The sequence below is a fragment of the Symphodus melops genome (genome assembly GCF_947650265.1).
Source record: "Symphodus melops genome assembly, chromosome: 1".
In the NCBI taxonomy this organism is placed as follows: Eukaryota; Metazoa; Chordata; class Actinopteri; order Labriformes; family Labridae; genus Symphodus; species Symphodus melops.
The window spans coordinates 10,915,659-10,943,488 of record NC_136691.1 but is presented as its reverse complement, the minus strand read 5'-3'; the positions used below and the strand labels follow the sequence as shown (position 1 = coordinate 10,943,488).

The 27,830-nt window shown below is 38.6% G+C and overlaps 1 protein-coding gene across 1 annotated transcript; it reads right to left on the bottom strand.

The window, feature by feature from the left end:
* Positions 1-30: 30 nt before the first annotated feature.
* On the bottom strand, positions 31-27,749 carry LOC306829261 (potassium channel subfamily K member 2-like). Its single transcript, XM_079352229.1, has 7 exons — positions 27,334-27,749; positions 25,534-25,850; positions 16,414-16,531; positions 9,952-10,112; positions 6,502-6,697; positions 3,630-3,772; positions 31-795 (listed from the first exon to the last, which is right to left on the bottom strand). Coding segments are annotated over exons 1-7 (1,293 nt in total). The 5' UTR covers positions 27,335-27,749; the 3' UTR covers positions 31-438.
* Positions 27,750-27,830: the final 81 nt, after the last annotated feature.

Here is a 27,830-nt window from a genome sequence, read left to right as displayed (position 1 = left end):
TCAGCATTTTAGAAGAAGATGTTCACTGTGTTGAGAGCTCAATATGGCCTTTATATAAAAAAATGTTTTTGTACACAATCATCCAATACAATCATGTTTCAGTCTGCAGTGGGCTTATTGGGATTTGGTCCATTCGTAAGCAAAGCTATAGATCATGTTGGCACTGAAATGATGTACCTTTACAGCACTGGGATGTCCAACACTAGGGGTTTCCAAGGTAGTCCTAAACGCCTCTGTGGAATTGAAGTTTGACTATTGATTTGTGTATGAGTCATTCAAGTTTTTCAATAATTTTACAGAATCCTCTTCATCGATGTGCAAGGCTTCCTTAAAACTGATGTTCTTTATAAAAGCACAAAAGTGTTTGTGTGACGGTGATCTCTGTCTGCTATCAGTTTGCTCCAGCAAGATGAGTAAGTCCCTCTTTAATGCTGATGCTCAGTTTGGGTTTTCAATGACTGCGATCTCTCGCCGGTCAGCGTAGTCAGGGCTGAGACCGTTCAGGTAAAGACTGCCATTCCTAGCCAGCCCCCCAGTGATGGGACTAAGAGAGAGAGTTAGGCTGGTGTAAGCTTCTCTGTCCTCGTACAGGTTGGCCGACAGTGCCCTCTTGCCAGGGGTCATTTCTTGATTGATGGATGCATTAATGCCGAGCTCGGACGACAGCTTGCGCTTGATGGATGCAGCACGCTGGAACTTGTCATAGATGTCAACGCTGAGTCGCCGTCGGGTCTCTTTAAACTCGGCTGAGACATTTGCTGTCCACTCAGCCGCGTGAGCTCGAAACTCTCCAACCTGCAGAGAAAGACTGAAGATTGATGCCTGCAGGTGTTTAAGCACAGCATGTCCCCCTTTAAATCAACATCTGTTGCCCAATGTTATCTGGTTAGCATGAATGCAACTTTACGTTATTAAGCATCAAGAAATACTTGTTTCCTGAATTTAAGACACAAATCTTTTCCTGGGTAACATGACAACAGGACGATATTCCTAAACCTCATCCTTTATACTGTTCAAAACTGCCTGTCTGTCTGTCTGTCTGTCTGTCTGTCTGTCTGTCTGTCTGTCTGTCTGTCTGTCTGTCTGTCTGTCTGTCTGTCTGTCGCGGTAAATGTTTATCTGTCATTGAGTGTCCCTGCAGACGTGGAGTGGGAAAAAAGGTCCTAACTGGTTAATATTTTTTATGTAAGATCACATATAAGCCTTTAAACAAGCCTTTAAATAGGTCTCAGAGCTCCATAAAACATGTCTGTTAAGTTTCTTGTCAAACATTTTTCTGTATCTGTACCTTTAAATTACAAATGACTGCACAATGCACAATGTTTATGGTGAGAAGGCAGACATAGAGGGCAGAACAAATACCTAGCTGTGGGAGTGTCACCTACTTAGGGGAGCGGTTACTACCCTTTCTGATGACACAAAGGTAAAATCTCCTATAGACCTGTTAGAGCACACATTGCCTAAAAAGTATAAGAAACATAAACAAAAAACATAGAAACGTGTAGTTTGCAAAATATGTGACCTCGATTCTTAAGTCTCAGTATTCAGAGGCTTTGTTACTTTGGGTTTTATGACAAGACGACTGGCTATAGGAAAACGCAAATAATTCAAAACAATTAATGCAAAAATACTAACAAAGGTTTGTGTCATGATTTGTAATTTTTGCTTCAAAATCAGCTTTAGTTGCAAATATGAGTGGATGCAGACATGTTCATACATTATCAAACCATCACTTTACTGTTATGGTGCTTTACTATACTGCAGGAGTTTACAGCAGTAAAATACATTTCCAAGTTTTCAGGAGACTATATAGTATGAGGTTAAAACAGTCTATATGTTTATGTCCCCTGAGAGGCAAAGCAGTGGAGCGGAGCACACACATCATTGATCCTGCCTTCATAATATATAAGGCATTTCTCTCCCTGCTGTTTCATAATTCATAACACTCTGAGGTGTCATTGTTTAAAGCAGACTTGTGAACGCATACGTTAAAACTAATGGGGGTTTTTTTTGTATGTGTGCTCACATTTGGCACACACACCAGAGCACAAACACTCAAGTGCGTGATTTCTCCTCCGTTCTCCCACTTTCTCTGCCTGATCATCCTCGCCCCATCGCCCCCTTCCCTCCAAACCCCCAACCTTGCACAGTAACATCCTCTCTCACTAATGTATTTCTCTGTAGAGCTCACAGCCTCGACTGCTACTCTCTCCTAATTAAGCCTGTGTAAGGATTCCCACTGCAAAATAGTCTCCCCTTTTTATTTTGCATGGAATAAAGAAGTAAGACGTGCATGTGTCTGGTTTAAGCTTGCAGTGCGTTGTTGCACGGTTCTCTCAAACTGTTTTACATTAAAATAACCAGTCTGCCAAAACAGCAAGGTATGTTATTACTCTCCAGGAAGCACAACAAATATTTAATCTAACCCTTGTATGAGATGGTATTTTCTTCACAGGAAAAGGATTTATCACTTCAGATTTATGGAGAGCGAACTGGAAAAGCCTTGAGTTATTCCTGTGTCAAACTAAAGTGAGACAAATGTGATCACACCTCTGAACTTACTGCTTTGGAGCAGATGCATCAGTGTTAGTATTCTTTCATATAAATATGAAAGAATATAGTCCGCAGGTTCTTTATATAGAAACCTGCACAAAATTCTTCACTCAAACAAAACGCAATCTCACAGGCGACAGAGCTGCTTTAAATGTTTCAGTATACCTAAACAAAGTGATCTGTAGCAATCTTAGAGCCTCTGAAAAGAAGGCTTTGCTATCCGGGAGAGATAGTCCACTTTAAGCAGAGAATAACCAGGTTTAGAAACAACTCAAAGTGAGGCCCAATTTGAACATATTCTCTCCTTTTTATTCTCTACATAACTACTTTCATTAATAGCATGGTATAAGAAAATAAGCTTTATCATCCCTATGCAGTATTTGCTATACCCCAGACCCTCCCTTCCCCTAAAAATTGAGCTCACTTGTCTTTATAAGATTTAATTAGTTGCAAATTTGGAGAGAAGATAGAAAAGTGAAATAACTAGTTAGCAAGGTTCTGCAGTTTAACTTCATCTTGTCATAATATTTTGAAGAGGGCTGAGCTCTCTTTGTAGTACCCTGTTCTTTTTCCTTATAGAGGCAACAGACTGATGCAAATGTTATTTTATTCTGAGCTTTTACAGTTAATCCCACCATGAGATTGTGGATGTGGCATACAGATAATTCCTATGATACTGAACCATCCTATTTTCGGTCAAAGCTTTTTCTTTCATTCTTTTCTTCATATTATTGCAATGTTGCAGTGCAAACCACAACATTGATTATTGTGGAAGACATTGTCTTTGTCCTCTTTTAAGGAAGACTCATGTACTCATATTGTATACAGTAAATGGTTTTAACTGAAATATCTTAGAAAACAGAGTCTTACCTGGAGAGCTAGATCTTGATCAATGAAAAATTAATTAAAAGTGTAAAAAATGGACTCCAGTATCCAAGCTTTTAGTTCCCAGCAGGTATAATTCCTGCCAACATCGTCTCAACCTTACTGTGAGAAACTTCCTTGTAAAATTCGAGAAAGCTTATCTCCCTAATCATTCAGCCTCTACAGTGAACTCATGGCACATGAACTCATACCTCCTCTTTCGTCTTCTTGGAGATGACCCTGAACCAGTCTCCGATCATACTGAGCACAGCAGCAAAGTACGCCAGGCCCACGAGGATCCAGAACCACACCACAGGCTTGTAGTAGTCCAGGTAGTCCTGACTCTCCGACCCAGCTGTAGAACATAAAACAAAGCAGGTGTCATGTTTGGGTTTTCTGTGTGCTTTCCCACGTGTGTTTGTTTTGTTTTCCCTGTCTGTCTACTCCCTCAGTGTTTCCCTTACCCCTTAATTGATCATTGGTTTCAGGTTGGCTCACAGGTGTTTGCACTTCAATCAGCTCACTATTTAAGCCGGCTCCTTCCATGCTGCCGGCGCCAGATTATTGTTCTTCTCGTGTTTTTTCTCCCTCTCGCTAGTTCCCCAGACCTGCCCGTCCTGCAACCTTGTGTTTTCCCCGGTCGTCTTGTTCGTCTACATCTGGCTCAACTACACGTGTGTTTTGGACTCTGGGTTTTGGGATCACTTTCGAGTCACATTATATTTCTTGTCACACATTAGAGTCACATTATATTACATGTACACATTATAGTCACCTTAGATTTCATGCAACACATTCGTTTCACTTATATTTCTTGTAGTACATTTATTCACCGTTGTCACTCGTTGTTTAATAAATCATTGTTTCGTTATTCTGTCTCTGAGTTGTGCGTCTGGTTCCAATTCCATTCTGAACCGTAACAGCAGGTTAGGTAGATTACAAAATATTTTAACGAAATCAGTAAGATGGATAAAGTCCTCACAAACAAAATAAATCCAGAAATAATCAGGAGGAAATGTATCCTTTCGGGCTTCTTGCCAGATTCAGTCATTTTTTTTATAATGTTTTGTGTTTTTATGAATGAGTCCCTGTTTGTTTTTATGGCAAACAAGGATGAAGGCTGCAAGATTTATGCTTCAAACTTTTCTCCCAACCACCAGCCGACTTCCAACAAATAACTCATAAATCTTATCCTATACAAACACCACCATTACTACTTTTACGAGTTGTTTTAGCCCCCACCATGAGCTGTGTCAATGACACTATAATAAACTCTCACTCAATAAATCACCTGTTGTGATTCAGTACGGTCAGCATGTAGACTGATGAGTTTAATGTAACTCCTGACACTGGCACAGGTGGCTTCATCCAATCTACAACCATTAGTTCTGCTCAGGGTAGTTTAATCTAGCAGCTAATTGTTTGTGATTTTTACCATCTGCCTTTCTCTTGTTGTCTGTCAGGCAAGTCAAATCAACCTAATGCCACCTGCTAACACAGACACACACATACACACAGACACAGACACAGACACACACACACACACACACACACACACACACACACACACACACTGACAGATGAATCATGCATACATGGTCAGTCTTTTGTTGTCTTACATTTTCTCTTAAATTCACAAATACTCAATGTGTATTTAACGATTTAAGTATTAAACATGTAACTGTTTTGATTAATGATGTGCATGACAACGCTTGGAAAGTACTGATAAGTAAAAACAAGTCATGGCATCAACAGTGTACCAGCTACAGGATCAGTTACTGAGGAGATATAGTGAACTGCGTATTTAATGGTGAATAACCAACAACAGCAGACAGATACCTTGGTATTATGCTTGAGGGAATGAAGGTAACAGTTTGCCTGAAAATGTGTGAATAAGATTAACCAGTACTGTATGGACTGTGAATATTTACAGAGCATCATATGTCATATGTGACTGGAAGAAGTGACAGACAGATATCCAACAACTCCTCCTAAAAGTGAAACAGCACTTCATTTATTTTTCACCTCTATTTTTTTACAGCTTACACAAACCATATGTATATAGTTAATAAGCAAACTGTTGATAGTACGCTAAGCTAAGCTAACTTGATAGAGATGGGATTAATGGATGGATGGATGGATGGATGGATGGATAGATGGATAGATGGATAGATAGATAGATAGATAGATAGATAGATAGATAGATAGATAGATAGATAGATAGATAGATAGATAGATAGATAGATAGATAAAGATTTAAACCTGATTTTTTACAGAAAAAATAAAGAATGTTTACTCAAAACTATCTGTCAAAACTATTCTGCCAAGCATACGAAGAGTTACTCTTTGAGTATGTATGGGTTTGTTTTTGGAGTTTTTTTTGTTGTTACTTCGATTTCTGTGTCATATGCATGATTGTTGGGATAGTTATTTGTCTCTTGTATTCCGTTGTTTTTATCATCAATGTAAAGCACATTGAAATTAATTTTCTAAATACACTTTTTTTCCTATTCTAATAGTAAACCATAAAGATTACTCTTACTGTTTACTGTGCAAGCTAAGCTGAGATAACTGGTTGCTGCGTCTACAGTAGCTTAATATTTGATGAGACAAAAACCAAACTCTTTTTAAGCATTGACTATATTGTATTATATAAAGCCATTTTGTTAATTTAAGCTTCAGTACATATTCAGTACAGGTTTATACTGTATTTAGCTCTTTATATATATTAAGTTGTCTGTATTAGGTTGTTATATGTATTGTGTTACTTAGTTACAACATGTTGTGTTAGTAAGAAAGTGTGATAATGATTTTTCAGAGGACAAACTTTTTTTTTGTACAGTAATTCCTTTGGATTTCTTGTCTCACAGATGTGAGGCATCACGCAAACTGTTGGAATACATACATTATAATGTGCAGTACAGAGAGTAACAGCACATAAACGGAGCCTTTTCACTGCCATGCACATCTGTTCAGTCAGACCGGCTGAGGAATCATCCGGCCATAAAGACATTGATTCCTTACCGGGTGTCAGACATAAAAATGAAAAAGGGAGTCTATAAATTCAAAGGAACATCAAGTGACCTTTTTCACCAGCGACAAAGTCTCCAAAGCCGATGGTGGTGAGAGTGATGACCACGAAGTAGATTGACTCCAGCGTGCTCCAGCCCTCGATGTGCTGGAAGATGACAGCAGGAAGGGCAACGAAGATGAGGCACCCGAACAGGATGAAGAGCAATGTGGAGAAGACGCGGATCTTCGTCTGGCTGACCTTCCACTTCTGAAAAGAGATTAAAGAAAACTGTTGGTACTCAGATAATATACAGAAACCAGTAGGACTGAGATAGGTGTGTAAGAACCATGACAAAAAATTTTTTTTTATGTCTTTTTATAATTAAAATGCCCTTTTGTCTTCTGTCATTCTTTCCTTACTTAGTTTAGTTTTTTTTTCATTAACACGAGACTTGATGTTAAATTTTCTTTTATTGTTTTCCCTCCCTGAGCAGTAAGAGAAATCCACTAGGGAAGCATATGTAGTATTTTTCCGAGTAAAGGAACTTTCATCAAATTTTTATAAAGCAAATAACCCTTCTGCCTGTGTTCCTCTTCCTTATGTCCCACAGTCTTTCATTTGTATTTTATATCGCTCTCTTCACATTTAGGATGAGTCATGAGCTTTTCCGACCTCCTTCCAGGAATACATTTGCTGTTTTCTAACATTTCAAACGTCAGGGTGCCAAGCTCTTGTGACAGAACGTTAACTGTCAGATGGCACGCTCACTGAGCTGGGAACATGTGAGATCAGACTTGAAATGCTTCATGTGCTGTAAAGTCATTGGACTTCTCAAGTATTTGATATGCAGCCATAGGAGCAGATATTCTAACGGATTCACCACAGTTACAGCCTGTGCTTTCATGTCATCATGAACATTTCAGTTTGATTAAACCTGCAGCTCTCCAGTTACAGAACATTAGGGTATATTCTGCTGTTTACTTCTCTGGAGGTGACTACTTTCAGCTGGTTTCATGTGCACGCTGCCCTTTTCCCTTCCAGTTATGTAAGCCCAAAGCACAGTGCCTCTGAGGGGAGCATACAGAGCAGTCAGACCTCAAAATACTCTGTCTGTGATGGCTAATGTCCTCACTGCACTGAGCAAAATCCACTTCAGTAGCAGACAGTTCAACACCTAAGGGAATCAAAGCATCAAATGAGACGGAGACTAACAGCCACAAAGAGACAATATATTCCAAAGACACTTATAAGCAGATTTTTTTTTCTTAGCCAGCATCTTCACTGCACAGCAGCCACTTCAGCAGATACTACAGGCCATCTCTTCTCATTGTTTGAAACTAGCTAAATAACCTTTCTCCTATACTCTTCTGGGAAAAAGCCACAAGCCAGCAATAAATCACAATCATAATCAACCTGTTGCTGTTGCTGAGTATCGTGGCTCCTGGAAAATGTACCTATTGATAGAGCTTTTATTCTGGAAATAAAAGGCTCTTATGAAATCAGGGACTGCTTTAGTGCGCTTGTCAAACATTACAGGAGTTTTTTTGTTTTTTTAATGAGCCCGTAACAAAAAAGAACATTCTGTAAAAATGTGCCCTTTGTTGGAAAAAACCACCTGAATGATTCAGGGATTGTCTACAGGTGGAAGCGTATTTAGAAGTGACCCTTGCAGAACAGTGTTCTCTAGGAATTAAGACTAAATGTTTGAATGCACAGAGGTCATTTTCTAATTAACTCAACATATTATTTTTGATTATTTATCCAGAATACATTTAGTGAGAAGAGGCAGGGTAGACATGTATTAAAGGGCCAAGGCTGGGAGTCAAACCAGCAGCTTGGCTGAGATTCAAGTTAAAAAATAAAGCAGATATCATTGTAACGCACAGTAGGCCATTATCAATTCAGAGGACAAACAAAAGGAACTCTGTTATTTTTTTTTTTTTTAAAACAGGCAAAAGGAAAAAAAAAAGCTTACTTCCTCAAAGTCCAGAAAAGAGAAACAAAACAAGACAAGAAAACAGAGACGTAACACAGGAGCAGAAGGACAAAATGAAGCGACAACAAGACCCTGAGAGTGAATACACGCGGGAGTAATCAGACACAGGTGAGACTAACGACACGGGTGAAGACAATGAGGGTCATTAAAAAGAGGGAAACCAAACAAACAGAGGTAGTAAGACAAGACAAGAAACACTGGGGACCAAAACTACAAAATAAAACAGGAAACACCAAAAACCAAACGTACACATAGACAGTAATAATGCACAAAGAACATAGAGAAACAGAAGGATAAGAAATGACAGAATAAAACAGGAAGCATGAAAGACTAAACTTGGAAATAAAGCAACACAAATACACACAAGGGCAACAAGCAACAGGAAGGAAGAAAAAGAGAAAATAAAACAGAAAATTAAATCCATACACTGGAATAAACAAATACAAAACTGAACCAGAAACTCATGACAGTATGGCAGCTGCCTGGAGCAGTTCATTGAAGTAGTAGTCACTGATGTAACCTCCCATGTTCCCACGGAAACGATACACATGTTGTGTCTCTTCATGGCAGCTTCATGGCCACAATAAACAATTAGAAACATATGGATCTCTCTGGCTTTGATAACTGTTTGAAATGAAAGTACTCAACAAAAAAGTCAAACATCTGTTTTGTCAATTTTTTTATTAATTTAGATATGTTAGTATAAATTCTAATAATATTCTAAATATTGCTTTTAAATACAGCTGTTTTGAAAGTGTGTTTTATTTCAGGTACTCCTCTTTGGATGGTATACTGACCAGCTGTTTGATTGCTTTGTTGTTTTTGTTTTTTCAGGGTAAGCCTTTGAGTTGAGTCCAGCAGGCTCCATTTATATTCTGTATGTCCAACATGACTAATGATGCTCTCTAACCGCTCTGCCAGAGCTGTGACGTGTGGTTTTGTTTGCATGTGAGTGAGCTTTGGACCCTGTCAATGTGTGGAAAGCACGGTAATTAATAAGCCTATAGCATCGTTATTTTAGAGAGATGTAAGGGTTCATTTCACTGCTATAAACAGAAAACAAACAAAAAAAAAACATGGAAACAGTCCAACAAGTTTAGCAAAGAAGAAAACGAAAAAAGGAAACCCAAACTGTTCCTTCTTTGCTGAGTTTTGGAAATTGTTTTAAAATAACTGCAATTTACTGATCTAAGCTTTCAATCTTGAACAAATAGTCTCCAATCTACGTTGGTTCCAAGGACTCGGTTGCCCTGGCAACAACAAAATTGAAACTATTTCCTCCTCTCAGTAAAAACCCAGACTTATTAGGAAAAAAAAAAACAACTCCTACACTTTCACAATGATCAGCTACAGGGTAACTCTGACCCTTGGATATAACAGTTCATTACAGACACTGCTAATGCAGTACAATTTTACAGCTACCGTTGTATTTCCTGTATCCTTGTGTGCTTTCCACATAAAACAGCTCACTGCACACAGGTAAACATAAAAAGAAAGATAATGAATCAGGAGGGAAGGAGCTCACCACTATCATCTTCTCTACTTTAGCGATGCCTTTCCCAAAAATGGTCCCCAGCTGGTCCCCAACGCCGGCCAATAAGAATCCAAACAGGGGAATCCCTAGCAGAGCATAGATGATGCAGAAAATCCGCCCTCCTTCTGTGTGAGGAGAAATGTTTCCAAACCCTGACAGGCAGAAAGGAGACAGAGAGAGTTCATTAGCTCATCAGAAGGTATTTTATTCAGAATGTAAGAGATAATTAGCTGCAACACAGAGACATAGTCAGTTTTTGTTATCTGTGAGGAGCAGGGGCATTACACATTATCTGCAGAACATTTAAGATTCTCAGAACCTGAAGCAGACACAAATACATTTCCTTCAATCTGGATATTCAATTTTTATTTACTTTTATGTATAAATTTGTTCTTTAGAAAATAGACAAACAATAAAAACAATTTGAAGTCACGATTTTGGCCGTTGAGTGTTAAAACTCTCAGAGCTCTTCACTGGTTATGAGCCAATCTGCTTTTTGTGCTGCATAAAAACAGAAAAATATGATCCTGTAACTGCTTTAATGGGTTGTTGTAATGTATTTTCTGTTTTATTTTGAAATCTGTAGTCTGTGTGTCTCTCTGTGTTTCTTGAGTTTTGTGTGTCTTCAGTGTTTCATTATTTATTTTGTAGTAGTCCTCAGTGTTTTTTGTCTTGTATTTATTCCTGCCTCTCTGTGTTCTCCTCCAGTGTGATCCTCATTGTCTTCACCTGTGTCCTTAGTCTAACCTTGATTACCCCGTGTCTATTTAGTCTCTGCTGTTTTCGGAAACCACATTCTATACTGTCAGTATTGATTAAGCCACAATGCAGTATGCAGTAGCATTATGTAGTACTGTATGCGAACAACTGTGAGATTTGCATTATGCCAAAAATACCTGGATGGGCCACTGATTCTACAAAATTGTACAGTATGCAGTTTCCCACAATGCAAAGTGCTAGGTCAGAGATCAAAATGCCAGAGTGCAGCTTAAACTCTTCAGTGGCAGTGACTGAATATCTTGCCACATTATGGGCATGAACCAATACCAACAAATATAACATGTTCATATATTATGCGAACATTATGTCTGTACACTGTACAGGGCATGAGCCACAGCTGGACAAGCAGCTGCAGTTACAGGGTCCTTGGCTTGCATGCCAAACATATTTCAACCCAGGATATTATGTATAAATGACAGAAGATATGATTGTTGTTTTATATTAATGATTTTAATTACCTCCAGATGGGCTGTTTTTTACATCTGCTTTCCAGGACCGGAAACCAGTTTAACCGGGGCCAAGCACGCTGCAAAATAACGACTGGCAGTCATACTACATACTGTTGAACGCAGTATGCATTATATACTGCATAGTAGTACTGTACATAGTACGCGGTCTGTTAGATTTTCCAGTGTTTCCTACTATTTCCTTATTTTCTCTTTTTGGTTTAAAGAAAATGAGTTTCTGTCTTAACGTTTTTCTTTAAATATTTTTTTTTAGTTCAATTCTGTACTTGGGCCCACATTTTAAAGAAATGTGAAAAAAATGAAAGGAAAAAATAAAACCACATTTTGCTGCATAGGATTCACGCATGCACGAACAAACACACACACACACACACACACACACACACACACACCCGCACGGTCAATGGGTAGCTGCCTTTTATCTTCTATCCAAAGCCACTATCATGTGCAGCTATAAAAAGCAGGAGGACCCTTTCGAAATCAATATCCTGGTAGAGTGTTGTGCTTTTTGGAAAAGAAACCTTGAGAAAGACAAAGCACAACACATGACTTTCTATTATTTAATAAGAGCACTGCATAATGAAGTACACATACTTAGTTTCTTTAAAGGATTTGCCCATCTCATGGTAGAAGCTGCAGGATGTCTTCTAATTACTTCCCAGTCTCTCATTGGGAGTACGGTGTCAATAAATGTTCAAAAAAAACTGCCAATCAAATCACCTTGATTTCATGATTACCTCAAAGAGAGAGGGGATGCTGGATTGGTTTTTAACACCTCTGGGTGCCATGGCAGAACAAACGAGACCCAGCAGCGCTCTAATTTGTAGCTGTGCTCACTCTTTCTTTTATGTTATAGATTGAATTAAACAGATTAAATCTTGTTTGCATTCTCTGCTTATCTTTGAAAGCTATCATAATATCAGGCATGAAATGCAACTGGCAAGCTCAAAGACAAAGTATTATGAGAGGAGATGGATTTTTAAAGACAAATTTTGTTTTGTTTTGGTACAAATAGAAATTTTAAATAGTGAATTAAAGGGAGCCTCAAGGACGTAATTTCTAAATGTTTTTAAACATTTATTTAATTGTATTTAATCTTTAATAACAAATGCACATCATATTTTATATTTTACACATTGGACTACAGCTTTATTACTGATAATGGACACATTCACCACTGCATGGACCTTTTCTCACACAGGATTTAAGTTAAAAGTTGAACCATAATTGAGTTTGACAAGTCAATTGATTTGTTTTGAACTTGGCAACAATATGGCCAACCAGAATGAAACTCTAAAATATCTGTTTCATCGCCACTTTAACATTGGAATAGACACACCCATTATTTAACATGGGCCTTATATCACTGCGTACATTACACGATACTAACTATGTTATGCAAGACTCTCGTGCTGTCATGTGGCACACTTTGTACTCCTTCTTAAAGGAACAAATGTGGTTGCAGAGGACCATAAACCTTTAATGACTTTCTTCTTCACTCAGCAGAGAGTCTTTGAACTGAGTGACTTTAGCTTATCTTAAAGTTGCTTATCTTATTAGTAGGATAGAGGGCATTCTTTTTCATGGGCATGTACATCACCAAATAAAAAAAAATTCAAAATTCAAACAGCAATTGTTTTGGGGGGGTATTCGAATCCTTTTTCTCCAGATTGTCTTTATATTATTAACATTTCTTCAAAGAAAATTCTAAACAAAACAGGCAAAATGATGATTACAAACACTGTAATTAGTGCATGTGAAGGTGAAACATTTAAAACAACATCTGGATGTGAAGCATCATAATCAAGGCTAAGACACACTCAAACACTTGCTATTCATCAAATGTTTTATAATGCAACATTTTCTTGATGCCTGAGTTAAAAAGGAGGAAAAGAATCAATGCACTCAAAACAAAACAAACTCCACTAGGCTGTCTTTACTCTCTGCTTGAGGACTCAACCTTCTTTGGTTTATTTTACAAAACAACTTCACTTTATAACAAGTACATCGACTGTTATGACCCTGGGTCATGTTCATGTATTAATCACGTGTATTGTGTTTGTTCAGCCTGTCTCCTCCCCTGCAGTGTGTGGGTGTGTATCTGTGGGAGTGTGTCGAGATGAATGTGTCTGTGTCAGTGTGTCTGAGTCTGTGTGTTTTCTGCCTCTTCCTGAATGTCTATTTTGTTATTTGTTTAGTATGTTTTCTTTTTCCCTTACTGTGCAAACAAATCATTGGGGTCACTTATCATGCTGTGTCTTGATTCCCCTGTACAAAACAAGCTCTACTGGGGCACTGGTGGTGCAGTGGTTAGTGCACGTATCCCATATATGGAGGCTATAGTCCTCAAAGTGAGAAGCCCTCTCGCATGTCAATTCCCTCTCTCTCCTTTATTTCCGTCTCTATCCACTATCCTATCCCTCCAATAAAGGCACAAAAAGCCCCAAAGCAAATCTTTAAAAAATGAAAAAAAAGCTCTCGTTCAGTATCACTGCTGTACCTGTATGACAGCAGAAATTCAACACACTCAATCTGAGGTTAAGCTCTTGCCCCCTGCCCACATGTAAGTTCTGATACTAAAGCGCATACTTTCACGTTTTACTAACCAGAGGGCAACATCAAGTTGTTGCAGTGCAGTTACTTTATTCTCACAGGACCCTGGAGACGTGATATGGAGCCCAACAGCCCGCCAAACAGAGAAGTGGAGATGCTAAGAACGTGCCAGATTAGATGCCCCAAGCAGTACAAAGAAGTTATTTTTTTTGGAAAAAGGCTAGAACAATGTTTGGGATAGCAAGCAAAGCCAAAATATTTTCAGATCGATTTCTGCCCACATAGATGGCTGATATAACTTGAAGCTCTAACAGAATGTGAAGATGTGAAATAACAGAAGCACTACCAAGTTCTGCTTTTACAAGCCAATTGAGTTTTTCGAGTGTGTGGGCGTGCCTGCATGTGTGTGTGGTTCAGTCTTCCTGATTAGCAGGCACTTACAGCTGGAGGTGACACACAGAGTGAGTAATGGTGTGGAAGTAGTGATGGATATGGGAAGCTTGCTGGATGTGTTAATGTACTGCAGTCTGAGACATGCCAGCTCCTTGATTATACAGCCTAGTAACTGATTAGAGGATCACAGGCCTGTCCAAATCCTGTTTTTCTGATTTTGTGTGAAACTCTCATGAATACGCTTCATTTTCAATTTACTACTTTAAGAACAAAAAGGCTTCAAGAGGCCACTGTAACAATAAATCTATATGCACTGAAGGTCTTTATGGTCTCCACTAGATCACATTCACCGCCTAAAAGTTTGGATTGCAATTTATCACAATTGTTCCTTTGTAAATTGCAGATTTGATGACTGTTATTCTGCCTTAATTACAGTTAGTCTGATATGGATACACGTAGGCCAACCCTATTGGCAGCAAGAATGCCAGACGATGCAACAATCTGACACAGTCAGAGCTGAGGAGCTGTCCAGTGCTGATCCCCTTAAGACATTGGCTGTTTCAAAACTGTGTGGTGCTGAAGGAGTTAGTCCATCCACTGATGTTGTTCAAAGACTGTTAAAAAATGTCCTCTAAACGTGATGATTGTTTTCCACACTTTCCGTGCAAGGATGCAATCAAGTTTTTTTCTGTGTGTTTTTTCTGTATTTTTTTGTCTTATAGGCTCCCCTATTTTCAGCATCTTGAGCCCCGTTTCCACCTCGCGGTTCAGTTCTGTTCGTGTCCGTACAGCACACATTTTGTGGCGTTTCCATAGACTAAAGCTGGGAAAGATTCTCAAATCTCAAATAGTTTTTGGTACCCTTCTGTTCAGGTGCCAAGAATGTCGGTCCGACCCTAAAAGGTGGAGCTAAACCCTGCAGTCCGTTGACTGGTCGAAAGAATCGTCCTTTCCCGTGTGACAGCAGCACACACAACCCCGCCGTGTTTAAACAGTGGATTGTTTATTCATCTGTGTTTCTCCTCGCGGCACACAGTCTTCTCTGAAACAAAGCTGGAGTGTCGCGTTTTTTTTCTCATTTGTTGAATTTATTAGCTGTACATTAGCTGTTAGCGATTAGCTGCTATCGTGTGACACTCGTATGTAGCTGATGCGGCTATTGGCATCCGACTTACCGCCTACCGCATAGGGCACAGTTGGCTGTGGAAACGCAAACAGGATCAGGCTTTACCGAACCAAACTGGACTGATTCAAAACGGACCACTGTGTGGAAACGGGGCTTTATTGTGGCTTAGTTACTTCTGTCGTCTTCTGTGGCCTCGTATCTCTCTCTCTTGTCTCCCTCAGCTCCCTGCCTGCTGCACACCTGATTGCAATTTGCACTCAGGTAGAAGGAGGTGAATTAGAAAGGCATAGTTGCAGAGGGAGCTCTGGTACACACAGATTCTTGGCAGCAGACAGAGAGGAGCTTTGCTCTCCAGTTGTGTGATCTTTTGTGTCACCTTGTTCAGGCCTTCATCTTCTTGTGCCTTTCCTCATGTTTTTGACCATTATCTGTCTTCTCATTTTTGATTCATAGAGGAACAATGTTATGAGGTGGGATCTCTTCAGTTGCAACATATTGATGCCAAATGCAATTCAACCCCACAGAAGAAGAAGAATAACCTCTCAACATCGCTGGCCAGAACCAACAAAGCCAGCTTGACTGCTTACATGTGTACCGACCTGGGCTATTTATTTAACTCTACTTTTATTGAACTGTGCCTCGTGTGAGTCTACCTTTTGGGTCTGTGTTTCAATCTGGTTCCGGATTGCTCAACTTAATCTAGATGTGAATAACTTTTAAAACAAAACGTTTTTGTTCCTGATAAATAGAAGAAGTCGTTTTGAGTGTCTGGGCTCCAGTGCATGAAGAAGTGACAACTCAAGATGTATGTAAGGTGGCAAACTAAATTGTATGACTTTGTTGACCAGCAGTCCGTGCCGAGAGCCTGCACAACAAGGCAGTTTTGGGTAAGACTGTAATTTAATTCTAGATAAGAGTCATCAAAAGGGCATTGAGCCTCTGCTGCCTCAGAGAATAAATGAAATGATATGTGTGCCTGTAATGCCCTTTCCCTTATTCAAAGAGGAAATGTCCCCGCATTTGGAATGCACCTTTGAAACATTGCGTGTAACTACTGTGAAGAATTGTCAGAGGCCTCTTCAAAGAGAAAATAAAGAGGAATGTGGTTATTAAAGAGTGAGAAACTCTTCTTACCGATGGTTGTGATGACAGTCCCAGCAAAGAAGAAAGAGGAGCTGATGTCCCAGAGGCTCGTCTGGTTGGATACGCTTCCTGATGGGTTTACACCGGCTCGGACAGCTGAAACCACTTGCTGGAGAGGAGAAGAAGAAAAGATAGCAGATAATGCACAGTCTCCCAGTGGGAATGTGGTTTGAGATGGGCTGAGAAGCGCAACGAAATTAGTGGTATGCATCAGATATCTCTGTAATGACAGCTGAGATAAACATCCAACCAATTCTGTTACATTCATACTTTTTCAACATGCTTGCTGAACTATGTTATTCATTGTGCAATTCAACTCACAGGACTGGAAACGCAGCTTGTATTTACTGATGTTTTGATTGGTTTACTATTTTCACCAGAGCTGTCTCATGTTTAAATTTATGTTCTAAACCAGCATGTTTCATGAAATATGTACAGAGAGTGCATTTCATAAATGCATAACAGTCATTCTTAGTGACTGTCTTCGTTGTGCATACAAAATGCAAGCAGGGTAACCAAAGAAAAACACAAACACTAAAGATGTGGTATCATTGCCATTTTTAGGTCAGATCAAAAATTAATGTCATTTTTAATTTTTCTCACTGCAGCAAAACAAATCAGATCATGAAAAGTAAGAGAAGAAGAGAATCTCGTGTAAATCAGTGACAACGTTTCGAAAGCCAGAAGACGGTAGATTGCATTGTTAAGGGGTCTTTTTGAAATCTTATTCTTTAACATGCTTACTTTAAAACAACTCTTAACATCTGTTGAACTGTCCACTGATTTCAAACCTGTCGTCAAAATCTCATTTTTAAAGCAAACCAAAGGTCTGAAAAAATAAACCTTGACTTAGAGTTGTACTCCTTACCATGCATTGTATTACATGATAAATGGCCTAATTTATTGAAAGTACTTTCATCATTTCAATTGCTGTCATGTTTAACTGTTTTGCCCTGATTATTTATAGTTTCAGATGTTTATTAAGAGAAAAGTCATTCAAACAATATATTTTAAAGATGGGCTGTTTGATCAGGCAGAGGAGGCTGAAAAACAGAAGCTATTTTTCCCTCTTGTTTCAAACAAAAATGTAATTTATCTTTTCAATGAAGACATTAAAAACCTTTTCTTCAATCCAATGCTTGATCACGGTTCAGATGTGTAACCAGCTGGCTCAGCGTGGTGTGGACTAGTCTCGCTCAGGTCACTATTTAATGAGTGAGAGTGTGAGGTGTGACGTGTCTCAGCCGAGTGTGACATGTTTTCCCTCTCAGAGCTGCACTCTGGGAGGGAAAACCTGCCATTTACTACATGAAACATGAAAGGTAAGTAGCTCAGCAGTACCTGCAGAAGTTGGCTAACTTAGTCATTACCAACTAGTACGCTATTTAAGTATATAATGTTACAAGATATAGTGAACCCTTTTCAAGACTAGCATCAGATTCTAGTAAGCCAAGCATAATACAGACATCACATGGACAACAGTTTAAGCTGGCAAATCAATAGTATAGGAGCATAGGAGGCCAAAACTTAACAGTCAACTTACACTATCCTGTCTCTAACATAGGGGCACAGTTGTGTGACTGAATTTAAAAACTTTAAGTGGGACAATTTTACCAAATGTTTAGTGTTTGACAAAATATATCAAGTATGTTAGGTTAAAGCTTAGTTGAAAACAAACAACAACTTTCGGATGAAAGGCTTAAACTATTTTTTATGCTTACTGCAGCTAAATTTATTCCTGCTGTTTAACTGTCTCTGTCAGCTGCAGTACAACAAAAGGCCCAAGCAGAGACAAATACAGTACAAGAGAAATGCTTTGGGACCTCAGGGGAAGGTCGATGCTTATTAATTGTGGAGGAATGCTTTCTTGAACTAAAGCTTTATTCCCCTAAGGCATATTCATTTTGCGATCCTGAGCAATACAATTCATTTTACACTTGTGTCGTGCAAGATAATAAATGTTAGAGTCATTCCTGAGCAGCAGTAACTCTTTTAGTTGATCTCCATTGTTGCAGGTTATACCCATGAACCTTCAGACAAAGCATTAAGGCTACAGCTATGATGAAGAGCCTACATTATCAATGCCTACAGTCCTCCTGAACCAGCATTGTCAGCTTTTTCACAGCTTGCACATGAACACATACAGTTCACAGGTACGGGTCACTGCAATGTCAATTGCTGCTCTTTTGTCAGTCTTGGTGAAACTGGGAGAGCTATCATTAACCTGCGGCTGTTCAGTGTTATAAAGCAATAAAGATCAAGGCTATGAAAGCTGAAATGAATGAATAATGAATTAGAGACTAAAAGAAAACGGCACTAAAGGAATGACACGGTTAACGTGACATCCTGGGACACAAAGTAAAGTGATACGATATGTGGTGAAGGCAGTCAGTGTTTCTGAAATGAAGCTTACAAGGAACTGTGCGCTCAAAAGGTAGCTCGAAGGATTTGTTACATCGAATAACATGACACCAAACATCTTCTCAATTCCTCAATTCAGTATCCCGGGAATAACATACTTAGCATTTTTGCAGTTCAAAATTTGCCAACATTGTTTAAAGGGGAAGAAAATAGTGTTCCTTATGTATAGAATTTCAAAAGTGAATATTAATTTCTTTTAACTACCCTAATCTTTTTTTGATAACCATAAATGTTATTTTTTATGTTTGAGAAAATGTCATTAGAGCTGCATTGAACATAGTTCAGTGTTTAGCAGGTATCATCCTATCTTCATATATTTGCTTATTACCTGCAACCCATCTAACAAAAACACCAACAAATACATCAGATCTACACCAATGTAGGTTTGTTCGCAGCACTCTGGGACAGACCTCGAGCAGTTCTTTCAAAAAAAGATAACAAATTAAAAGGAATACATACTATATGACACTTGAATAATATAATGTCAGTAAAAGCAGAAAGAGGGATATGAAAATATAACTAATCTAAGAAGGCAGAAGAGAATCAAAAGTACAAAAAGCAGCAGTTAAAAAGGGTAGAAAATTGAAACTGAAAAGTTGCAGAAAGCACTCAGATAAACTGGCACTGTGAAAGGGGGAGGCAGGACTTAATATCCCAGGAAAGAGATCAGGTAAGGAAACAGACATGGACAGGAAATAAAGTGTTCTAAATCAGGACAGTATAAAATAATACAAGAAATGAGCTGAATGAAACACAGTCACTAAAACTCAGCGCTCTCTGATACATGTATGCTTCTTTAAGCCCATTGTTTTGGCTTTAGCTCTGATAACTTACACCTTGTTTTAAGCTGCACCAGGTAACAAAACATCTTTAGATATGATGCAATATGCTGGGGCCCATGCAGAAAACAAAGTTAACGACTGTCAGGTAAACATTTAGAATAAAGGCAGGGCTAAAAATCATAAAACGTCAAAACTGCAGTACTTAATTCCTATGATCCTTAAGCAATTTAAAATGTCCCTTTTTTTTTTTTTAAACCAACTGCTGGCTTTTTAAAACAAATTTTTTTAACTTTTTTGGTTTAAAAAACAGTCACCAGCCCACAGTTGACTCCCTGCCCCTCCCTGGCAGCAATGCAGCAGTTCAGTCCAAGCAACAGCCATGCAAAAGGTATTATTAGGAGGATAGAAGCTGTGACGTTATCCCTTAATATTAGTGTGTGTGTGTGTGTGTGTGTGTGTGTGTGTGTGTGTGTGTGTGTGTGTGTGTGTGTGTTTTACAGTCTATGGTGTGTTCACTCTAACTAGCGTGCACTGGGCCCATCAAAAGATCTTGCACTGGGGCCTGTCGTGACTACCTTACACCATTGACACACACAGACACACAACAGATACATAGAACATCACTGTGACTGAGGAAATATAGATCGATAGATAGATAGATAGATAGATAGATAGATAGATAGATAGATAGATAGATAGATAGATAGATAGATAGATAGATAGATAGATAGATAGATAGATAGATAGATAGATAGATAGATAGATACTTTAATGATCCTGAGGGAAATTCAAGGTATACGTTGTAGGCTGTTACAGGTCCCGTCTGTATGACATTATTACAAATAATACAAAAAAAAGGTTTTTAATGTCCAAGATATATGTGCAGCTTCCTAGTGCACAGCAGATTTTGAAAGAAGCTGCCGTTTGAAAAACAAATGGGAAATGTATTATGAATCAGGATCAATTTGAAACATAAATCTTTTTTTCTCCATCAAATCGCGACCTCAAGAATCAAAATTGATTCGACTTACGAGATATTGAAAAATTCACATGTCAAGAGCCAGAGGTTTCCCTGAGGACTGTGGGGAGACCAAAAGCAGAGCTAAACAAAATTGTAATAAACCTAAAGTTCATTCAAAAGGTGGGCACAAACATGACTCAAAGTGATTAAACCATCATGTTTCATGAAGTGATTAAGTCAAATCGATCACTTAAGATGATAGGCTATAATAGAGTCCCAAGTTAAAAAAGAAAAACAACAAAAACTATTCATGTTCAAATAGATAAAGGAGACGGTTCAAAGATAAAATCCTAAAAACCCATACCATACATCCACTGTGCCTCTAAAACCATCATTTAGCAAATCACACAATCAAAGCAGCTTGGCTCATTCAGTCCCTTTGTGTGTCAGCCAAAGCCTTCATTCTAAGTCAGTGTCCTGGCACTCAGCCGTTTGCATATTTACTATGGCCATGGGGAATAATAAGACAGGATCATTTATAGACCACATTGGCGTTCTCCAAGCTGAGCCAAACAGGCACGAGAGATTGAATCGTCTTGAGCTTTCTGACAGCACTCACTTTTTTAATTACTCCCTTTGAGAGCACATCTCTCCTCAATCCTCTGCTGACTGCCTTTTGATCTGCAGGAGTCTACAGAGGTGGATGTGTGTGCGTTTGTGTATCCATAATTAATTAAAAGTGAGTGGGGGACACCTGTATTGAAGCTGTTTATCAATAAATCATCAGAAGAGAGAGAGTTGCCTGAAAGGCTACAGAGCTCGCTGGGTGACTGTGGGATGAATGATGAGAAGAGGTGTTCGGTTAGACTGCGATCTAGCAAAAACAAAAATTAAGCACCATTTGTAGTGCATATTCTCTATAAAATGAGTGAAAAAGAACCTGACAGGATTAGAAAAAAACAGTTTTTTGTGGTCTTCTCCAGGCAAATTGCTCAGTTTTTTGTGAGCTTAAAATCTGAAACAAATTATTCATTCATTCTTCAGTTTGTTTTTAAAGCTCTAGTACTTTCTTTGACTGACATGAGTACAGACTGACAGAGGGCAAAAAAGGGTTTCTGACAGAGGGAGTTATTTTTTGCCTGAGAATAAACATTTAATAAGCAACAAAAAAGTAGAGGAATATTTACCCTAAATTATATTTGGGTGAATAAAGGACATGGAACACTGTTTTTGACGTGCATAGGATTGATTCAGTTTTAAACAGGTTGTCTTGCTTCACATTAACCATAAAATATCTATATCACTAGAATCGTTCAGTTTTCAGTATTTATGACCAAATAGCCCAGGAGTCATAGGCCAGAATCTTAAGCCAAATGTTAACACCAGCATAGTTTGATACTCACAATCAAGGTGCGGAAATCTTGCATAAATAGGTTTCATATTTACCATATTATCTTATTCCCTTATCTCATTATTTATTGAGACAAGATACTGTTTACCTCAGTTGATCAATATCTGTGTGTAGTATGTGTTGGTTAGGACAAAATAGTTTGCACCAGATTTGAACTAAAGGCTAACATCTTTCAAAGTGCTCAACAACAAAAAAGTAAAGCTGATGTCCCAGAGGTTTGTCTGGTTGGATACACTTCCTGGTTGGGTTTAAACTGACTCTGAAACCACTTGCTGGAGTGGAGAAGAAGAAAAGATAGCAGATAATGCACAGTCTCCCAGTGGGAATGTGGTTTGAGATGGACTGAGAAGCACAAAGAAATTAGTGGTATGCATCAGATATCTCTGTAACAACAGCTGAGATAAACATCCAACCAAAGACAATTAAGAGTTCACATCTGCCTGTTATTCATTGTGCAATTCCACTCACAGGACTGGAAACGCAGCTTGTATTTACTGATGTTTTGATTGGTTTACTATTTTCACCAGAGCTTTCTCATGTTTAAATTTATGTTCTAAACCAGCATGTTTCATGAAATATGTACAGAGAGTGCATTTCATGAATGCATAACAGTCATTCTTAGTGACTGTCTTCGTTGTGCATACAAAATGCAAGCAGGGTAACCAAAGAAAAACACAAACACTAAAGATGTGGTATCATTGCCATTTTTAGGTCAGATCAAAAATTAACGTCATTTTTAATTTTCCTCACTGCAGCAAAACAAATCAGATCATGAAAAGTAAGAGAAGAAGAGAATCTCGTGTAAATCAGTGACAACGTTTAGAAAGCCAGAAGAAGGTAGATTGTATTGTGAAGTTTTTTATCTAATCGTTGAGCAGGCTAGTTTGAAAACATTTGGTAATAAAGTGCATCTTACTCAGTGAAAGAACACAACAGCCTTTTTTCTTATGCTAGGCTACGCTTGCTACAGTAAGATAGGGCTATAAGTGCTTAAAGGAAGGCTTGGCTGAGCACTTCATTTTTATTCAACAGTATTTTTATATTCATATGATGTGGACGGTCTTATCCCGTTGTAAGTCATAAGACAGTTTTTAATTATAATAAGATGCTTTTTAATGATAATGATAAAATCTGCACATTTGTACATAACATAAACAATACAAATGTTAGCATTTGGTATTTGTCATATATATCTCTTGTTTTGAGCCTTTAGGACATTGGGAGGCCCTTTTTGACCTGAACAGAATCAGGAAAATGGTTCAGCAAGGGGCCAAAATAAGCATGGGTGGACAAATCAGCTTCCCTCGGGATTTAAAGACCTTTCAGCTCTGGTACATTAGAGAAGTAATCATCATTCACAACTCTGACACACCAGCTAGATTCCCCAAGAGAAAATGCTTTTCATCAGCCCTGACAAGTTGGGTTGGTGGTGAGATCCACTAATCCATACTGAGTAGTGAACTCAGTTACGTCTGTTTTTAGAAAACTGGCTGAAGGGAGCATTTTTTGTTGCCAGAAAATGTAGAAGTGGGGTCATAAAATTTGAAGGTGGAGTTGTTTACAGCAGGGGTACTTAACTGGTGGGTCCGGACCCAAAAGTTGGTCACAGAACTTTTTCAGTGGGTCGCAAATGTATGTCTGGAAAAATGTGTTCTGTCAAAGAGTTTATGGAGATCTTTTTAAAACATGATTGTGATACTCTGTGTTTTTGTTCTATCATGTTTAGGAGCATCATGGTCCGAACCGCCACTTTCTTTAATTAAATAAATCTAATCTGAAATTTGTGTCCCGATTTATCAATAATGAGTTGGTGGTGTGCCCTTAAGCTAGACCAGTTGAGAATGACTGGTATACTGTACAGCATGTTAGAAAAGCACAAAAAAGTGAGAGGCATATTTCTACCAGTCAAGCCAAGCAAGAAGCCCACACAGGTGCACAATTTAGTCAATAAACTAAACCGAAAACAAAGACACAGTGACACCGCCTATGCTGTGGGAGCACCATAATAAAAATAATAATGTCCTCCTTAATAAAACCGGGCTCCACCCTCAGTGCAATCTTTAGCCAAACCAGGAAGTGGAGCAAAGCCACCAGGTAACTCAACGTTATTCTGATTTAATGTATGTGGTTTTGGCGAATCACTGAGACTTTCTTTACAGTCTATTGTGTCTTAAAGTTTTGGTGATGTATTGGAAAAGGCAATTTTACCACAAAGCAGAACCACCAATACTGTTCAGTTTATTTCGTTATAAAAGCACATGCTGCATGTGCTGTCAATAGCTGGAAACTCCATTCACATTTACAAACATGTTGAAAGACAATAAATAAAGTGCATTGGCTGTTATTATTGTTGGTTGGTTTATTTGGTTTTTTTTGATCATATCCTTCACATAAAATGAATTTTCCTTGATGGGACCTTCATCAGTAGAGGTCCATTTTCTTGAGAGTAATTGTGATAAATCAAAAGGGAAAATGTGTTAATATTTCTCAACAAACACTAATGAAAGAAAAAACCTACCAGACTTTCCACATGCTTCTCTGCTAGTACTGTAGGGGAATTTCAACACTTACTAATGTTACTGTGACCTCACAGAAAGAAGGTTATGGGTACAAAGCTGGCTGTCACGTGAGGCCTTTTATTGTAGGTTATCTCTGGGTATGCTGGTTTCCATCCAGTGGAAGAGTGGTGTCCATCTCCATAGCAACCATTAATTTTGGAACATACAGCGAAATGAGATGAGCTATTAACTGCAGCTTTAAACACATGAGCAGACTTTCTGTCTGTGTGTAGTGTTTCTACTATACAGCTCTCTGTTCCTTTGGCAGGATTCATTGCTCTTTTTCATCAATTCTGGATCTCTCTCTCCCTCTCTCTGCCCTAAGCTTGACCTATAGGCCTACTTCAAAACCTTTATAGACATACTCTATTTACTTACATACATACAGTACATTCTTACTTGCTTACGTACCACCTCAGCGAACCTTGGATTTGTTTTAAATTCAAAAGTCATTGAACATCAAGAGCTTTGATTTAAAAGCCTTCTGCAGAAAGATTAGCCTGAGGAACTTGATCTCTGTTTTTTCTTCTTCAACTCGTCCATCATGTTCACATTGTGAACATGCTCTTAATAACCACATTTATCTTTGATGCTCCTCTTTCTTGGTCAGTGTTGAGGTGAAGATTTTGTATTCAATTAGCATAGTGAACTCTATGGTACATTTTAGACAGCCGATGACTAAAATAGTAAATGTGGTGAAGGTAAGGAACATGACTGCAGAGATGTTGAAAAAGTTGCAGAAGTTAAAGTATATAAGTTTGAAAAAAACATGGAAACTGTAAGTACACTCTTGCTATGCTCACAATAATCTGGTCTTCAACCAGCCACAAACCATGTCACTTGAAACCTTAAGAATAATAAATATTAATGCATGAATCTACAGTTTAAGAAAGTATATGTACACAGTGTTAGATTCAGTCCTTAGCGAGGTCTTGCAGAAGAGAAAAGGTTTGAATTGATGTTGATGCCTGCACCTACCTTGACCAAATCCTCCAGCTCAGACGAGTTCACGCAGGCGTGCATGATCAGGAAGTCAAGTTTTTTCCGAAGAATGGCATTCTTCTGCTCTGTCTCATCAGGTTGCTCCAGTGCTTTGAATACTGTTGCCCCAATAATCAAGTAAAGCACCACCAAGAAGAAGATGGCTGACACAGTTTTCCACCTCATGACGGTAGTCCGGGTGTCGCACTCGTCATCATCTGGAGTGTTCAGAACAGCTGGAATGGCCGAGAAGGACAGGCGAGGTTTGGAGTTGTGGGCGGCCGACTTCGGGTCAAGAAGGTCAGGTGCGGCCACTGGGAGGAAGGAAGCCAATTCTGTAAATCATTCATTTTTAGTCCCCACACTTTTATTACAAATAGGCTACATGAAGGTCCAAAGTGATGACTTAAATGTTCAGTTTAGTATTTGAAACAGTTTATCTAACAATCCGGTTTTAACAGAGAGAGCAGCAGAGAGAACTCCCATGATTCCCCGCCAGCAACAATGTCAGCTTTTGTTATGGTAGTTTTGATTGAGAATTTCACATCATGAAACTTTTTGCTTTATAATGATTATGACTTATGATTTATTTCAGTATTTAAGATGTATCACTTGTATGAGGTTATACACTAACCACAAAAATATCTGTATGTATGTATAATCACTATAATAACCCCCCCCACACACACACTTAAAAAAAAAAGCATCTAAAACACTTTAGCTAACACTCCTGTTTGAGATTAGATTAGTTAAGCTAATGGTTTGGTTATAGGAAACAAGTTTGGATAACAGTACAGGCAGGTATTTTTTTTTTTTTTTTACCTAATGGTTTAAGGTGTATTTTACTTCTCAAAACATGTATGCTTTAACCAAATGGTTAAGTTGGTGTAGTGTAACCCTAACAATTTAGTTTTATTCTGAAATAGTTTTCAATTTGGGTCATTTTCTGAACAACAACTATTATTTTACCTTCATGACGGCTTAATGCAGGCCTACAGTAGCCTACACCCATCTGAATTAACACTGTGCACTACAATAAAATATCTCCACAGGTTGGCTATTTTTTAACACAAATTATTGAAGAAAATTGATAACAATTGACTTTTGTGGCTCCTTAGGATCAAATGTGGGTTGCTGTTTTTTTTATCTCATTGGGGATCTTGGGGATAAAATACTCAAACTTATTATGAAATAACAATAATAATAATAATAATAATAATAATAATAATAATATCAATACATTATAAAAGAATAAATAACGTATACGAAAAACGAGAGTTATCCTCATAGAAAAGAGCACAATGACTGAATGAAAGCTCATTAAAAATTTAAAACTTCTTGTCACAATCCTATTTCCACTGAAGCTTGCTTCAGTTGATGCAATTACATAAGCCCCATGAGGTCCAAACATTTAACAGTAAACAACTTACAGAGAGGGTTGCCCAAAAGAAAATGACATAAATCCAGAAGCATGTTTTCCTATGTCTGTATACCTAACTGCACGAGCAATTTCGTAAAGGCTATCTGTCCAGTGTTCCTAAAGTCACATGCAAAAGTGTCGCAATTCTATAATAAAAGATCTACATGCAGCACTAAAAAATATAACAAGACAAAAGAAGAGATGCCACGATAAAATGAACGAGAAAGTACCCAGAAACCAATTTACAAATACAATTCTTGCCTTTTTTTTATTATCACAAATGGATGATAGTTAAGAGCTATAATACAACCCTTGCAACATTGCCATCTTTTTTATCACTGGGATTCTAAACTGAAACAAGTTGTGAGCGCACTTACTTCTCTACCATCTCCCCTGTCTTTGTTTCCTCATTGGCGGATCTTTTTGTCCAAATGAAAGGCGCAAAATATTGTCCCCCTCTCAATGTCGTGTTTCGCCCGCGGTACTCCCAACAAGGGATGTGTCCCTCCTCCACATGGCTCCAGCTAACTGCGCTTCCCTCCACTTTCACACTCTCCGGAGAAAATACATCCAGGACATTTCGTTCCAACGTCGAGATTCGCTACGACGGGGCATACATGGAAGAAGGGGGGGAAATCGCCTCCGTCAAATTGGTGTGTTCATTCGCAGACATGGCTCAGGTTTGGGTGCCTTTGTGGACGGACGCAGATGTGAGTATGTTGTGGTGGAGGTCAGTGGAGCGTCTTCTCCGCCTGCTGCTGTGCACAGCGTGCGCTCCTCTCCTACTGGAGAGAGAGAGAGGGAGATGGTGACAGAGAGAGAGAGAGCGTTCGAGAGAGAGATAGCTTCTTTGCTGCTCAACACCTGCAGCACA

Bases quoted from the DNA above. Each gene is read 5' to 3' on its own strand.
- LOC306829261 (XM_079352229.1), bottom strand. The intron at 6,698-9,951 runs GTGAGCTCCTTC...ATCTCTTTTCAG, and splicing joins AAGTAGAGAAGATGATAGTG to AAGTGGAAGGTCAGCCAGAC. The intron at 796-3,629 runs GTATGAGTTCAT...CTTTCTCTGCAG, and splicing joins CCAAGAAGACGAAAGAGGAG to GTTGGAGAGTTTCGAGCTCA.